The sequence below is a fragment of the Falco punctatus genome (assembly GCF_963210335.1).
Source record: "Falco punctatus genome assembly, chromosome: 2".
In the NCBI taxonomy this organism is placed as follows: Eukaryota; Metazoa; Chordata; class Aves; order Falconiformes; family Falconidae; genus Falco; species Falco punctatus.
The window spans coordinates 26,309,091-26,325,263 of record NC_137581.1 but is presented as its reverse complement, the minus strand read 5'-3'; the positions used below and the strand labels follow the sequence as shown (position 1 = coordinate 26,325,263).

General features: G+C 34.7%; 2 protein-coding genes across 7 annotated transcripts in view; one reads left to right on the top strand and one right to left on the bottom strand.

The window, feature by feature from the left end:
* The window catches only part of NBEA (neurobeachin), a 534,050-nt gene that overhangs the window by 260,695 nt on the left and 257,182 nt on the right, over positions 1-16,173 (bottom strand). For all 6 annotated transcript variants that reach the window (XM_080377534.1, XM_080377536.1, XM_080377535.1 and 3 more), the window contains one exon: positions 435-496. In XM_080377534.1, coding sequence (XP_080233660.1) covers positions 435-496 — 62 coding nt within the window. The remainder of the gene's footprint in view (positions 1-434; positions 497-16,173) is intronic.
* Positions 1-16,173, top strand: part of LOC308059739 (uncharacterized protein) — a gene marked incomplete at its 3' end in the record, with an annotated part of 81,223 nt that overhangs the window by 12,562 nt on the left and 52,488 nt on the right. The gene's annotated exons all lie outside the window — the stretch shown is intronic.

Below are 16,173 nucleotides of genomic sequence, written 5' to 3'. Positions count from 1 at the left end.
ATACTGAAAGCTACACAAAATATCCAGTAAGTTGTCATGTATATCAAAAGTAATAAAGTCACCACAAAATAAGGTTTTAAAAGTTACTAACTCAAAGGCAGATTTCAACATTAAATTATGACAACAGTATCCTATTTACATAATTCTAAATAGGAACTGGCTTTAAAGTGAGTTCATACACAGAAAAAGTGCATAAAGTACATCCATATCTTCTACAAAATGAATGCAAATATACCTTGTATACCACATGAATATAGACAAACTATACAATATATATAAAAAAATATCTGCAATTTACATGCTACCAGGAGAGTTTAATTTGTATTTTCTTATAACGAAATGGAAGAAACAATCGGCAAGATAGAATTCTTAGGCTGGCAGTAATGCGGCACTATGCAAAGAAACTAATACAATAATACCAGAGAATGTCTTACCTGTGAACAAAGCAGCATAACAAGTTCAACCACTGAAGTACTTGACTTCATACAAACCAGACCTGCAATAAATAGTCAAAAATGAATTTAAAAGATTGGTGATATTTAGTTATTATAGATTCATGGTTTCAGAAATTCCATAAAATATTTGTAATGTATTTTTTGTCACTCAAATACACTAAAACAACTTTCAAGCACAAATATCTAAGAATTTCAGATTCAAACATACTTAAATGTTCAGAGAGCAACAAAGAATCACCTGGAATAATCTATACCAGGTTCAGGACAGAATGTGTTTTGATTAAGTCTTTTTGGTTTGGTTAAAGATTAAGTCTTTAGCTTAGTTCAGTATTTAGCTAAATAAATAAATACCTATCTATACCATCCAAAGCAATTTACTATATGATAAACATAAGAAAATAATCTTTGAATATTAAATCCTGTAAATTCTTAGGAATAAACATTCAGATGTTATCAAGTAGAGCATAAGGCCTCTGCTTAGAAATTATTTTAATTCATCTGGTAATTGATTTTCCTGTATTTGAAAGCTTGAGTGTGAATGAAAGAGGCATTCATGTGAAATCTTCTCTTTATTAAAATTAAAACCCATAATTTGTAGACCGTGTTTCTTAAAACAAACCTTGAATTATGCAGCCTAACTGTTACTTATTGTTTGTACTTCATTTAAATGATCGGTACCACCAATGTAGATACTGGTTTGCAGCTTTGGAAATGCAAATTCACTTTCTGAGAGAAGGGTATAATATCTAAGTATTTAAAAGATGCATCGTACAGAGACAAGGAGAAATTACACTTCTACTGTTAACTTCATATATGGTAGTTTCTGTTACCTAAAATCATACAGACGTTGATATGAAGGTTTAAGGCATGGAAACACTTTGTTTGTACTATAAAAATGATAAATTCACACATCTAAGACTTACAACTAAGGACTAAATAGGAAGCTGAAAAGCAAACTGATGTGCTTTAAGTAGGTTCCTACAAACAGCGATTAGAGACAAAAGCACTCCTACACAATAGCACATATATTTATTGTGGGTAGCAGATAAATACCCTTTTGTGCCCATTTTGCTAACAACCCCATCCTTATTGTATACTAACACAGAACAAGCTGTAAGAAGCCACTAGGATTCCAGTCTATCAGATATATGGGCAGACAGTTAACTAATGAAATAAGAGGCAGATGTGCAAAGCTCATTTAGGGAGACAATTGCTGTAATTGATCAGCTATTCTCATGCTCAAGTGCTAGAGGAGCAGAAAGATTAATGGGATACTTATCACCTGCAGGCTACCTCCACTTTCTGAAAGCTGACAAAGAAAATCCAAACAGAAGACGGAACTTTACAGTTAAGCCAATGCAGGTAGCACAGAGATGTCAGGTAGCACAGAGACGTCAAATATTTTATCATAGAACGTTCTCTGGTTTATTATGAGTCCACCACATATTCTGTAAAACTAAAAACCATATCTTTTCTGTTAATACACTCACCATCTTTCAAAATCAGACCCCAGGTGTATTAAAACATGATCAAGGAAAAATAATGCTCCTAGAAACATTCCCATGCTACAGTCTTCTAAATCTGTACATGTCTGTACCTTCTGATTTTTCATCAAAAGAATGAACGTGTCCAGAATAAGCACCATACACAGTTATGGAAAATAAACCAATTAAATTACATAAGAAAAGTTTATGCATCAACAGTAATTTCTTTGTATCTTCACCAACTTTCCAAAAAGAAGAGAAAAGTCGATGCAAAATATACATTTTGAAGAGAAACACACAATGACTATTTCCTGGCTTAATTCATTAAAGTAGAAGTTCATAACTTTCAAAAACAGTTGGTGATACTTATGCTGCCTGTGTACCTTCAAACAATATGAAAAAAAAGTTTGGCGCATGGACCAAAACAAATGTATCTAAAATGGCACAAAGCTGGGATAAGTACTCATAATTGTCATCCAGGTAACAATGATGATCAGTATGAAAAATAATAAGATTTTTTGTGTACTATATCTAACTTTTTAATAGCCTGATGATTCTATGGGCTTGAGTAAAGAGGTCATGTCACCTAAAATGGATATATTTTCTCTGTTTGTCCGGACATCACTTGATAATTTTTGTACATCACATCTAATCAACTGCAAGTTTGGATGTAGCATTCTAGCATCAGATAGGAGAACTGGACTGATTTTGGTGAAATTCAGAAAAAGAAAGAGGATACAGGACTGACATCTGGTTAGCACATCAGCACACCCATTAGTTGCAGCCAGCTCTGTAATTCCCCGCTGACGAAACAACCCATATTAATAGCCACTAACACCTCTCGTAGCCAGCAGTATTTAAAACTTGGCATTCTAGGAGGCTGGTTTTCATGTCAAAAAGAAACAAATAACTATCTTAGGGAAAGCAGCACTTTTCATATGTTAAAATATAGAGGGAGATAGGAAAGCTTCATAAAAGAATTTCATGGCATCAAAGATGGATGCAAGGAATACAACTTCGCAGAGAGCTCAGTCTACAGAAATCAAGTGTGCAGCACTCTGATTACAAATAAGCAAAAATAGGAGGAGCCATGACAGAAAACGGGGAATCCCATGCATCTTGGTGGGTAGGAAGAAGGAAATAGAAACAAATACTTTCTATTGACCTTTAAGTATTCATACCATACATTCCTTGAAGTAAAGCAGAATACAGAAATGTGAAAGATTCATAGCAGGGCCACCATAAGCATTGTAAGCTTCTTGCTTATCAGACTCCTGTTCCCACTTCAGGGACTCCTTGCACTCAAATCATGAGGGAAAGTGTGTGCCCTCCATTACATGCTCAATTTCCTCCTTCCTAGCTGTCAAGGGCTCTATCTTTGTGTCCCTCCTGCTTCTTCCTATTTTTGTTTATTTCTGATTAAGCAGTTAAAATTTCAAATAAATAACAATTTTTTTCCTATTACACAAAACACAGTTAATCTTCAGAGTTTACTGCCAGAGCTGTTGTGGAGTCCATAGTAGAGAATTATAAAACCAGATCAGACTGAGTGGAAGACAGATCCATTTCTGCCCATTAGGAAAAATTGTCAGAATGCAATCTCTGGTTTATGAAGATCCCACATAATCAGATGCTGTAGGAGTAAGTTAAGGAAAAATCACCATCCCCATCCTGTTTAACTTACCCTACATAGAGCAGAAGAAAGATAATTTTAATACCTTTTGGTTTTTAAATCTGCACTATCCTCTGTTCTAACTGTTCTAAGTCCAACTTGCGTGAATTGCCTCACTGCTCTTGGCATGGTACAGACACTAAAATAATTTCCTCCAGCAGACAGTATATATTTTAAGAGACAAAAATAAAAAAGGAGGAGGAAAATGTTCTGCTCCCCTTTTACAGACAGAAGAGAAGACACAAACTGGTTGAGGTACCTTCATAAAATCAAAAATACAATTTGTAACATGAATCAGAATAAAGATCAATTTCCTAAGTCCCAAATGCACTAACAACTGCTTATTCTTCCTCTTTACCATTTCGCAGGATTTGACAGAGATTTTGAGAGTGTGCAATTTATTAGTTTTACCATAATGAGAAACAAAAATGATAACAAGCTTTGAAAAATAATGGCTTCTCTGAATGAGGAGCGCACAGAAATCTATTTTCAGTTCTTTCTCCCCCACTTAACTCCAATGAGAAAAAGTATTTGCAATTCAAACTAAAACTGTTGCCTGCATTCTTCGGCTGCAGATAAGTTCTTCCTATACCATCTGTATCAAATGCCTTTAAAGAAGCTAATGTAATTACTAAAATACAAGTGGATATTTCCTGCATACAGCAAGGTTAAAAAGGTCACTGTTTAACTGGATGGAGTACGTGCTTTTTATATTTGCTGTTCTTAGTACTTTCCTTCATGGTCTATTCTCAGTCCATTAAATATAGCCATCAAAATTCAGCAATTTAATAGCAACAATGACCACATATATGGATGCAAAAACTGGGAGCATCAAGTGCATGACCTTAGCTAATCTGGAATAAATGATGTATGCCTGGCAATTATCTCAAAATGCTCTGGTTTACTTGACTACTTTTTCAGAGTTCTTCTGTTGGCCCAAAGATATGCTAATTATTTCTTTTCACTATGACTTATTAATGTCTAAAAAAAGATTAATTTCAACTATACTATTTTAGTCATGCCTGTGGCATTAATGAAGTCATGGGTTCAAAACCTCGAAGCTGCCATGCTGAACTAGTCAGTGTGAATTTCTATTTTGAAGAAATATAACGTAGGCTGATAAAATCAATTTTAAAAAAATCCTTATGAAATAAGATCATGGTTTTGAACTTCCTTTTATTATTATTAATACAATGTGTGTACGAGTCTAACTGAATACCACCACAATTTCATCTGGTCTTTATCAAGGTTTGCCTGCATTTTCTTTCAATGATTTTACTTTGTGTCAACTTAAACCCTTATTGGAACTGGAATCAATTGTAATATTAGCAAACCCAAAAGTTATATGTTTTTATATCTTGTGTTCAACTTAGAAAAAAGATTCAATTAACTATACTTTACAGGCTGCAGAAATCTTTCACTCAGTTACAGCATCTACTTATATGAAAGTCTCAGGTATGGCTAAATAAAAAGCTTCAGAAACTTTAATCCATTTAACTCAGTTTACAGAGAAAACTTGGCCTTTATTACTCCTTTACAGCATGTCATCAAAACTACAGGAGCTTTGTATAGTAAAAAGTGCTTATGACAAAATAAAGACATGCTATTATATGCATTATTTTATTAACATATGAAAAGTGCATACAATGTACCTGGAAATGAGCATTAGGTCCTAAGTTAGACAAAAGAAAAATCAGAAAATACTAGAATTCTCCTTTTTAACTTCTATTTTTGTTAGGTCAGCTATTTTCTATTTCCTACTCATACAGTCTTCCATGTAATTTAAATAAAATTGCATTGTTTCAAGTTATTAATTATAATTACTCTTCCCATAATCCTCACTCACTTCTGTGCCAATAGACAGAGGAGGACTCTTCCGCGGGTAATTACCACTCACAAATTGTGTCTTCATTTTTAATAGACTATTCCCTTCTACTCTGTTCAACATTTGTTAGTAATGGCTAAACAAAGTTTCAAAGACAGTTCATGCTGATGACAGAAACTAAAGCATATTTTGGCTGTGACAGTACCAGGAAAAAAGAGATAGTGATATTTTGGTTGGAAATACAAGTTTTCCTTTCAGTTTATTTTTCTTGCAAAATGTCTTTCTTCTGCCATCAAAATCTTATGGTGAATGTTTTCTTGAAATGTTTTGCTAAATCCAATTTAGAATCAAAGAAATAAACTTAGGATTTCATTTTTGACCATTAATTAAAATTACTTGGATAGTTGAAATTTACATTATTGCCTCTCTGCCATATGTTGTCATTCAGAGAAACCTAGATTAAAACTGATGTTTTTAATCAATCATCAAGTTGTTGGTGAGTTCACGACAGGTATGAAAAGAGAGAGTATGGAGGGAAAATACAAAGACAGGTGAAAAGTTAGGAAGTAAATGCTAAGTATGCAAAACTATTAACTGAAAAGACAGATGTTCTTATTCCAAGTAAGGTAATTATTAGCGGGGAAAAAAAAAAGAAAGCAAGATGTGTATTAACCAGAATGTAATGTTTTACAAGATTACACTCAGAATTGGTTTTAGAACCATACATATGTCATATATTTTGTAGACAATTAAATTACACTAATGGTCTTAATTTATGAAAAGAAAAAGCTGGCAAATATTCAGGAATTGCAGAAAGTCTGCAGATGGAAATCATAGCCATGTTGCAGAATAATTACATCTTTACTTTTACTAGATGAAAGGAATCACTATTCTAAAGAATGTAAGTCAGTAAAATAACAAAGTCAGGGTTATGGATTTAACAATTCCCTTCAGCAGCCTTGACTGGCAGAACACAACATCACCACCAACTCTAGGGACCATGAAGGACGGCTGTATTAGTACTCCAGACCATCCTTTGTATGGGTAGATCAGAACAGAAGAGTGACACAGAAAAACATAATGAATATGAATTTGACTCAGTGCTTTTGGAGTTGATCAAGACAGTCATACTTCTTATAGGATTTTTTGTTATGGTGAAAGACACTGTACAATATATGCAATATTCTTTTTATCTGGTGCTCGAAAATCTAGGAAAGGTATCATCCAGGTTATCAAATGAAATAACTTTTAAATATTATCAGAAATCTTCAGAACTCATATCTTAAGATAAACACTGTAAACATTGGTAGGTCAACACAAAAAAATAGATTTTAATCTGTTCAATCCCAACATAAATGATTCTGCCCCTTTAGTCAAATTTGTAAAATAAAATGGGCCTTAATACTAGGACATTTAAAAGAATATTAATGTTATGTAACAGTTTCTTGAGTTATTTTATGTAAAGTAAGAAAACCTATACTTCTTCACACTGCAGTTATTAAAAAGGAATCTAAATGACGCTATAAAATATCCAGATGGAATCACCGAATGGCAAAAACACTTGAAAGCATACCCACAGAGAGGGGATTTATTACTACATATCAATGATTTACTTTTTAAAATTACAGACTTTAGTACTATGATGTCATGAGCTGTAATGATATTGACAAACTGATGCTGGTGTTACATTACTGTAAAGAGTCTAGTCTTATATCGATGTATAGAATTTTTGTTAATTTTCCATTAGTGCTAATGGGATGCACAAATTCTTGTTCATCAAATGAGAAGGAGACTACTCAATCTATAAAATAAAATCCACTACCACTGTTTCATTCCATATCTCACTGAAGATTTTAAAAACTGATCCAGTTTTTCATTTAGCACTTGTGGTAATTTCTTTCTTGGCCAATGGTCCATTGGAGTTTACTCAATATGTGCATTTGTGTTTCTCTATCCTTCTTTTAAAATAGGATCTCTTTGGAGGGATCTCTTTAATTTGTTGTGAGGTAGTGATGCCTATTTAACTGTGATACCAGAACAGATCTAAAATTTATATCAGTTGATCATGTATCTGTTGGGAACTTGTTCTAGTTAGCATTAATAACACAAAATTACTCTTTTCACATAAAAGAATACAACACAAATGTTAATTATTAAGAAAACAATTCCCTGCTAAATTTAACTGAAACAGATTTTATTTTTTTTTCGGAAGGATGATACTTATATACTAGAATTTATTTTGGAAACGAAATGTGTTTCCTTCTCTTCTAAAGCACCCTTCTAGACAATGGATCAAAACAACTGAACTGGTGATCACACTGCACTGCAGCTGATCAAATAAAAACATCTCTGATCTTGAAAATGTCTCTAAAATTTAGCTATTGCTTTTCTGTTAAAATCTACTTCAGCTTCAGGTAGGCTTGAGTAACTTATAAACATTTTATCTCAGTGGAAATACACTACGCTTAGAGTTCTGGAAAATCCAAATCTCTTATTTATCTAGAAAGAATCTCAATGAAAACCATTCAAATAATTTTCCAAACACCAAACAGTCCACTACGAATATTAAAATATGATCCTGAAAGTCATCTTATTTTCCCCTTTATCCTATAATATGGCTCAAAGTCGTAGCTAAATTTTTGCCACAGCTGCTGCCCTAGATATTTTATTTCAATGGATGTAGTAAGAAAAAATATTAATGGAAAAAAATATTTACAAATTAATTTAAAATGAAAATTTAAAATGTGTTTCAAGTTTTGGTGTGGCATTTTCTCAAGATGCCATTCCTTTCCTGATCAAGTTGCTTTTTTTGTGATTCAATTTGTAGAAAAACTACTAAATGAAAACACCCAATAACAAAGAAGTTTTCACATATTAAATACATCTGGGAAAAACCAACTCTTCTGAGATTTTGTGTTCTACAGATCCCTCACAGTGTTCTTATTTAAATGAAGAAACATCTACACCTCCTTTTCTTTTTTCTCAGTCCTTCACGTCCTCTCAGATCTGTGTTACAGGAAATTAATATGGGAAGAATTACCTCAACAGTACATTGTTTTCAAAAAAGTATACAAACAGAAATCAGAATACTAATTTCACTTACCAACACAAGCAAATGTTTATACCTTTAGTAAACCTATGGTTTCTCTTTTTCTTTTCATTATTTTTTTTTTTTTTTTTTACATTTTAGTAAAAAATGCTTTCTCTTCATCTTAAGAATCTTTTCCAATTCTATCTAAAGCTGTCAAAAGTGACCTCCTGGACAGGAGGGATCATCACTATGACCCCAAATGGCAGTATGTAGCATATCACACTTTCCCTGAAAATGCATTACTTGATGTTATTTCTTCATTAGGTATGAGGTTTTATTTTTTTCCTGAAATTTATCAACTTTTCCTTAGTTTCAGTCTATAACTTATTCCTATTTGATGCCCTATTTTCTGTGCTTATTTCTTTTTTGTTTCTTCCCTCTTTTTATAAAACATAAGAGTTGCCTTTTGTTTCCTTCTTTCTAGTACTACCTTCTAGTTCTTTGTTACATTCCTTCCTACTACTAGGGGGGAATCATCATGGCGTGACATAACTGAAATGCGTGTATGGTGAACAACAAAAAAGGAAGTTGAGAAAAGGATAAACTGCACAGCAGTAAAACCACTTATTCTTTACTGGTCCTTATTTTCTTATATTTCTTCTCTTTGGCAACCTTGGGGCCATACTGAGATATCAGTGAGTGAACCAGTGAAGCTACAAATAGGGAGTATATCAAAACCTCACTGAACTCATGTAGCTAAATTTCCAATTTCCTAAATTTCCTAAATTTCCAAGCCTAAGATGACCATTATTTTAAATAGGTGTGATCTCCTGTGTAGCATAACCCACCAGCTAATTTTTGTATCTACTTGAGCAAACTGTTGGTGAACTAATACTTTGTTTAAATGGTAATTCTTTCTGAGATTTTGATAACAAAGAAAAAAATATCTCCATTTCCACACTGAACTTTGCTGACCTTGGTTGGCAGCCACCAGATCTTGCTCCTATCCTGAAGCCCTACTGACAAATGGTAATCATTCTAAAACAGTGTCTCTCAAAACACAGAACTGTACCACAGTCATAGATCTCTTGAAATAACTTGTATTTCTTGTGTTTCAGTTTTCTTTATTTACTTGACAGTAACATTGTTATGGGCTCTCCCTAGACCTGCTTTGACATCACTTTGCCATCTTAATTTGACATATCAAAACTGTCTCTGTTGTCTGACAAGTTCTTTCAGCATGAGGGTTTCCCATTGCAAGAAAATCTCCACAGACAACATCACTGTTAGTATAAAAAGATTGGATCATAAAATTCCACATACCAACAGACAAAAATAAGACATGATATAAGTCAATATATGTTTAGCAGGTTTGTGTTTTTTGGGGGACTTAAATCTTAAACATAGCATTACACTGAACGCAGTGAAGATGTATTGTCTTAGTTCTTGCAAAAATAATCCCAAGTCTGTAGGGAGTCTGTTAACATCTAGATAAATCAAGTTTGATGGTTCTATTAATGCTTATGATATCGTTAACATTTATTTCTATGAAAAATGAAGGGCTCTATATATAGGTATATTTTTAAGATTCAAGTGTAGTAGTTTGTCATGTTAAATGATTCAAGAATTTTTGTGGAATATTCTATGTTTATGCCTTGAAGGCATGGAAACAAGCACATCCATATCCAATAGGATGAACTGTAGAAGTGCCTTTGAATCATCAGGGCAAGTAAGGCAGTTTTGTAAAATTGGTCACTGATTAAAACGTTTCAGCCTGGGTCACAAAACAGGTGATCAGTACACACAGCGTTAAGGAGTATAGAAGGAGCAACTGTGACCAGCCAGAATGCAGTTAGTTTTGTAAAGAACCTGGACATGGGCTACATGGAAAAGGATTATTAGACTTCCTCATGAGAATTACATCTTTTCAGGCAAAAACTGATACAGAGATGTTACTTGTACCCTATAGTTTATCAGAGCTAGGTAGTTCTCTGGAAAATACTGCTGGGATAATAAAGTAGATTGATTCCATTTTTAAGCCTTTAGAGGACAAAGGGTGGGGCAAATACCTGCCTAACTGTTTCAAGTCCAAAATCAGGCAGAATCCCCTGCTGAGTTCTGAATGATGAATTAAGTGGAATAAGAACCAGAGAACCTCTGCCTGTGGGGAGCTTCAGTCACAGCATGAACATCCTGTAGATACTGAATACCTTTTTGGCATACCACCTCGTTTTTCTTTGGACCTGGACAGTAGAGGAGAAAATAATAAAGGGCAAGAAGGTGGCTGTTCTAAAAAAAATAATAAAGTAATTGCACAACTTAGTCCAGTGTTACTATGCTGCACTGCTGTATACCTGATATAATGAGTCCACCTACAGGCTATGTGACAGCAGTGCCTGTACATGTTAAGAACTTTCTCAAGAATCTTTTTAAAAATATTTCCTTGAAATAACATTAAAGAGGTCTCTTGCTATTCTTTTTGTAGTAGGAGCCAAATTTACTGGGGGGAAAAAAGGGAAAAAAAGAAAATTATTTTCCATGAAAGCTGGAAGTTAGAATGAGAAGGCAGACAGGTGGACATCTGACCTACATGGTATTAGGACAAAGGAGGAGTATGAATTCATCAGGGAGGTTATTCTTCTAGAGTTTTAAGGGGAAAAGACCAGCCCTTTCTAGGCTTTACGGCTTGCAACTAGAATACAGGCTACTAGCTTGGAAAAGAAACTTGTGAGAAAGTACCCAGTACTGCTGGAGGTAAGTGGGACCCAAGGACCACAAAAACCTCCCTTTCTCATTTTTTAAAAGCTCTAGTATTTTATGCATTTATTTCTGTGCTTTAAAAGAACAACAACTGTTATTGTTTGGTTTCTAATAATATAATTTTTACAGTAGCACTTTAAACAGTAATTTAGTAACTTCAAATATTAGTAGCTTCTGTATTTTCAAGGATAATTTTCAGACCTTCTTTGCAGCAAGCCTGACCACTTTACACTGCTACCAGCTTTTCTTTTCCTGAGGGCATGGTTGTGTTTTTTTTTACTGCTGCACTCTCTTAACCCCTTCTGTTGAGTATATGTAGTTGATTCTAAACTTTACAATTAGTCTCACATTTTCAGTCATTTTTTTCTTTATTAGCAAAGCAACAGATTTCTGCCTAATGAGAACACCCAATTTCTGCCTAATGAAAACGCCATACATTTTTGACAGTACATATATCTTGATTATTAATTAACGTAACAATGATAATACAATCAAGGACGTATAATCTGAGTGCCAACAATTTCTACCCTTAAGTTACTCTGGACCACAAGCCAAAGACAAAGGAGAGGGCATGAGCAGTTAACCTCTGTTACACAGTCTAATACATCTTAGTAAGTGTCCAATTCATTAGACAGGGATAGAGTGGCTCATATGTTTAATTAATTATTGGCAGGTTTACTTTCAAAAAGGTGCCAGATGCTATGCATTTCCTAGTTGCTATCTGGATCTCTGATCTATGTTGTTTCCTGCCATGTTAAACATCTGTTCAGAACATACTTCTGCACACAGGAACTTCAGTAATTTAAGAGTTAAATCTTCAAAATGGAATGAATGTGTATCTTCTTCACTTTTGTGTGTTTGTTATGATATCCCTTTAAAGGCATCGTAAAGGAATATTATATGAAGGAAAATGTTCTTTAACTGGTGTGGGGATCATTACAGTTTGAAGATTTCACTGTGCATAAATAATAGACTTCTGCTGTAGCACCTGCTCTTCAGTTCCTCCTCTGAATGCTAGTATTGGGATCTGTCTTGTCACTAGTAGCATATTCAGAAAAACAATGTGGAAGTTGCAAAGCTTTGAACCTCGATTCCGCTGGAGGATGTATAAATAGAGGCAGATTTGAATATCCATTTCACCCTTCATCATTTATTTGTTCCTACCATATACATTTCTGGAAAAAGGGTGGTGTTTTCTGTCTCCATGTGTATTTGACTCATCGATGTGTTCTAGTAAGAAACACTTTCAGTCGCAAAGTGTTTGCAGAAACATGACCATACTGTGGAGCCTTTCAGTAAGACACTAAGAGCTAATCATAGAGAATGTCTTACAACAGATTTCTTACAAGCCTATAAATAGCAGTTTGAAATTCGTGATTTTTTTCCCCTCCCCTGTATATGAAGGGATTACATGTGCAGTCAGGATTTCAATCACCACCAGCATTTTAAATTCTATCCACTGGAGGATTTCAAAGGGTTTTGTGCCCTCATTCAAAATTACCTATTGTTTTCTTCATGGTAAAACCCAAACCTTGCAAATTACTTGCAGAAATTCTAAAGTAATAAAGGAAAATATATAAGAAACATCCTCACAATGCAAATCAACGCTCAAATCTTGTAACAATATAAAGTTATTCAATGTATTGTTAGTGATGATGAATGTTTTTAAACTAACTGAAGTAAAGCATTATCTGTAACTCATTGTTTCAACTTCACTATCTAAACGGGGCTTGTGTTTGGACAGTAATGCAATTTCATTGGGATCTTTTCGCAAGTGTTTACAGCAAGAGATAAAAAGAAATCTATGAACAGGAATCCTACTGCTACAAATTAAGGAAGTCTGTCTTCCAGAGGATAGGGTCAGGCAATTCACTGGCTTTAACTGCACTGTGCTGAGCCTGCAGCATCACCACTTACTAAACATAGAAGTACACCGAGACACCTAGGGCACATGGAAAGAAAGGAGTGAGAGGTGGCACGGCAGAGGAGAAATACATTATGCACTCCTTAGCCTTGAAAACCAATACAGAGCTCCTGCCCCAGTACAAACCAAACAATCCATAAGAATCCTGATTCTGACTGCCCAGTGTGATCACACCCTGTGAGACATATGCTGCAAATGACACTAGCCTGACCTCCCCGCAGAAACATTTTTAACATTCAACTCGATTTCTAACAGGGATTCTCTGATGTCTAATAGGGTTAAATTCATTCTCTCTCTCTCAGTCCTGCTTTATCAATTTCTTTCCTGTTCCTCATGCTGCAATATCCATAGTATTGTACCAACACAGTATGTTACACAGCTGCAAACGAACCAGAAGAGATTTTTTTAGTTACTTTTCAGTCTTCCATTTATTCACTGCACAATGACGACATACCACAAATGACAGTGCAGAGCAAATATTGAAGCTGATTAAGAAATACACATATAACTACTGCCTCAGCCAAGAAATTATAGGGTATCTTTTCTTGAAGCAGATACCTATATTCATGAATATTGTGTAAAAATAGCATCATTTAAGCATCCTCTGTTGAATTGGTTGAAACTGGCCAACATGTTGAAAAGTTATGAAGGGAGTAAAAGGCTGATCCTTCTCAGCCAGTGTGATTACATAAGTCTCACATCCTCAAGAAATCACATTAAAGTATATGTAGGGCTATGCACTCATACACTTGCAAGGACTCTCTGAAATCTGGGACCAAATTATAGCTGGCATGAGGCTTGCCTGAATAGACAAACTTCATTATGCAGAGAAAGGAGAAAATGTCTCACACTGAAATGAGCTTCAAGGTAATGATTAAAGAACTTCTTAAATAAAAAATGAAACGCAGTTTATATATATAAACATATACACACAAACACACATAAAAAATCAGAAGAAAGGCTTATTTGACTTAGGCTTCGGTGACTTTGAACACTGACCATCTTTGATGCCTTAAGGGAAGATGATATATTGTCAACTGCAGAACAAGGGAAAACATGCTTTTTTTACTGATCCCTGCAGGTGGCTAGTTGATGCTAAAGTACATCTGTCTATGGCCATGTGAACAAATGCAGCAATGGCAACGTTAGAGCAAATTAAGGTTAATGCAGACTATCACACCTTGCAGGGTATGGTACAGAGGAAGTGAGTATTCACAGGCTCCAAAGCCACAAAGAAGCTCCAAACCTATTCAGCAAATACATGACATTTTTCCTCCTGAGAAGCTGGATTTAAGACTATATTTAGAAAGAATGTGTAAAACAGTCATAAAGACTACAAGTAGCATCAATCACAGTACTTGATGGTAAGCCCTAGTAAAGTTTCCCAATGTTATTTACTCTCATTAGGCATTCTGCTGGTAGAAAGGCTAAGACATCCTGTAGTATCTAACTTCTTTTTATCTCTTCTCTTTGGTACATGGAGCAGATCAAGCTCCTTACATTGTACTTCATGGCATTTATCTCCCATCCATCAATCGCTCTTGTGTCCTGCTCTTTTGTTCCCTCTGCAGTGTGTGCGTATCATTCTTGAAGTGCTGACTATAGAACCAGATGGTAGGAGTTTCACTGAAGTTGTGCACAGAAATGAAATCACCTCCTCATTTATTCTTCCTAGGCATCCAATATTGGACAAGCCTTTGTTCCCTCAGCACTGAGCTGAAAGCCCAGAGTATACTAATTATTATAAAAATCCCTAAATTCTTTGTGTGGCTTCATCCAATATCTCCTACCCTCTATGTACAGTTTATATTCTTTGTTCCTAGAGATTAGACTCAGCATTTGGCTGTGCTGAAATCTGGCTTTTTCTTGAGTTTCGGTTATTCCACAAAATGATTCAACATCTCTCTCCAGTGGAATGCCCTTGCTTCTCATTTTCTGTATCTCTGTCTAAGCAGTTAGCTTTGCCAGGAACAATTCTGTACCATAATAAAAACTGTTAATAAAAATATCAAAGTAGGATCAAAAAGTGGATTATATAAAATTTCTATGAATAGCTTCAGGTTTTACTTAACATTAATTTTTTTAATTCCTTTTCTCTCTTACTTGTAATATTTATTCATTTATTTAGTTCAGAATGTTGGCTACATGCTGTGCTACACACTAGTAGGCAATTACCAAAAAGTCTGATTAGTTGAAAGAAAGCATGCCTGGACACACAAACAAAAACATTTAGCATGTGGCAGAGTGAGATAAAAGATAGTATGAACAGGAAAATAAAAGTTCTGCAAGAGCATGCAATCTCTGCTTTACAGCATCTGTGCTCCTGAGCACAACAATAATACAAAGGTTCTGAGAAGTTTCTAAGAGAAAACCAAGGGTCATGCTAAGCACCAAAAATTACTTTTTTTCCCCAGAAAGTATAAAGGATTTCCAGATTACTACGGTGTCTTAGGAAAATGGTTGTCCTGTTTTAACTAATACAAAAGAGTATTGTTTAAGCAAATCGGAAACTAATTGTGCCAGTACTGGTGGATGCTACAGTGATGCCACACTTGTGGTCTTTGGGAGCTTTTAATGCAGTGTCATTTAGCATCCAAGTTCTATCTGTGGTTTCCAGAGGAATGTTTTGGGCAATTTTTCAATTGTTTCAAGAAGCCTCCTGTCAAATAGCATACAAAGCTAGTCCTTCACCACTTCTACTGAATATTTTCATAGGGCCATGTGGTGAGTTAATGAAGAGAAATGAATTCTGCTCCTATCAGCACAAAAACATTTTCTTTTTCATCTGATTTGAATTGTGCATGTACCAGAAACATATCAAATGTATGCCAAAGAATCTGTATGAGCTCTTTTGGAGAAGGACTACCTGGCTGAGCTTCTACCCAGCTAGTGATATAGGAAAATGAAAAGCACTGGTAATGTTTGTTTGGTATCTCACTAAGGAGAAGGGAAAGCATTGTATGTGACTATGTTTCAATCTTGGACCTATTGTTACAGTTCAGGACACTCCAAGAATAGCTGT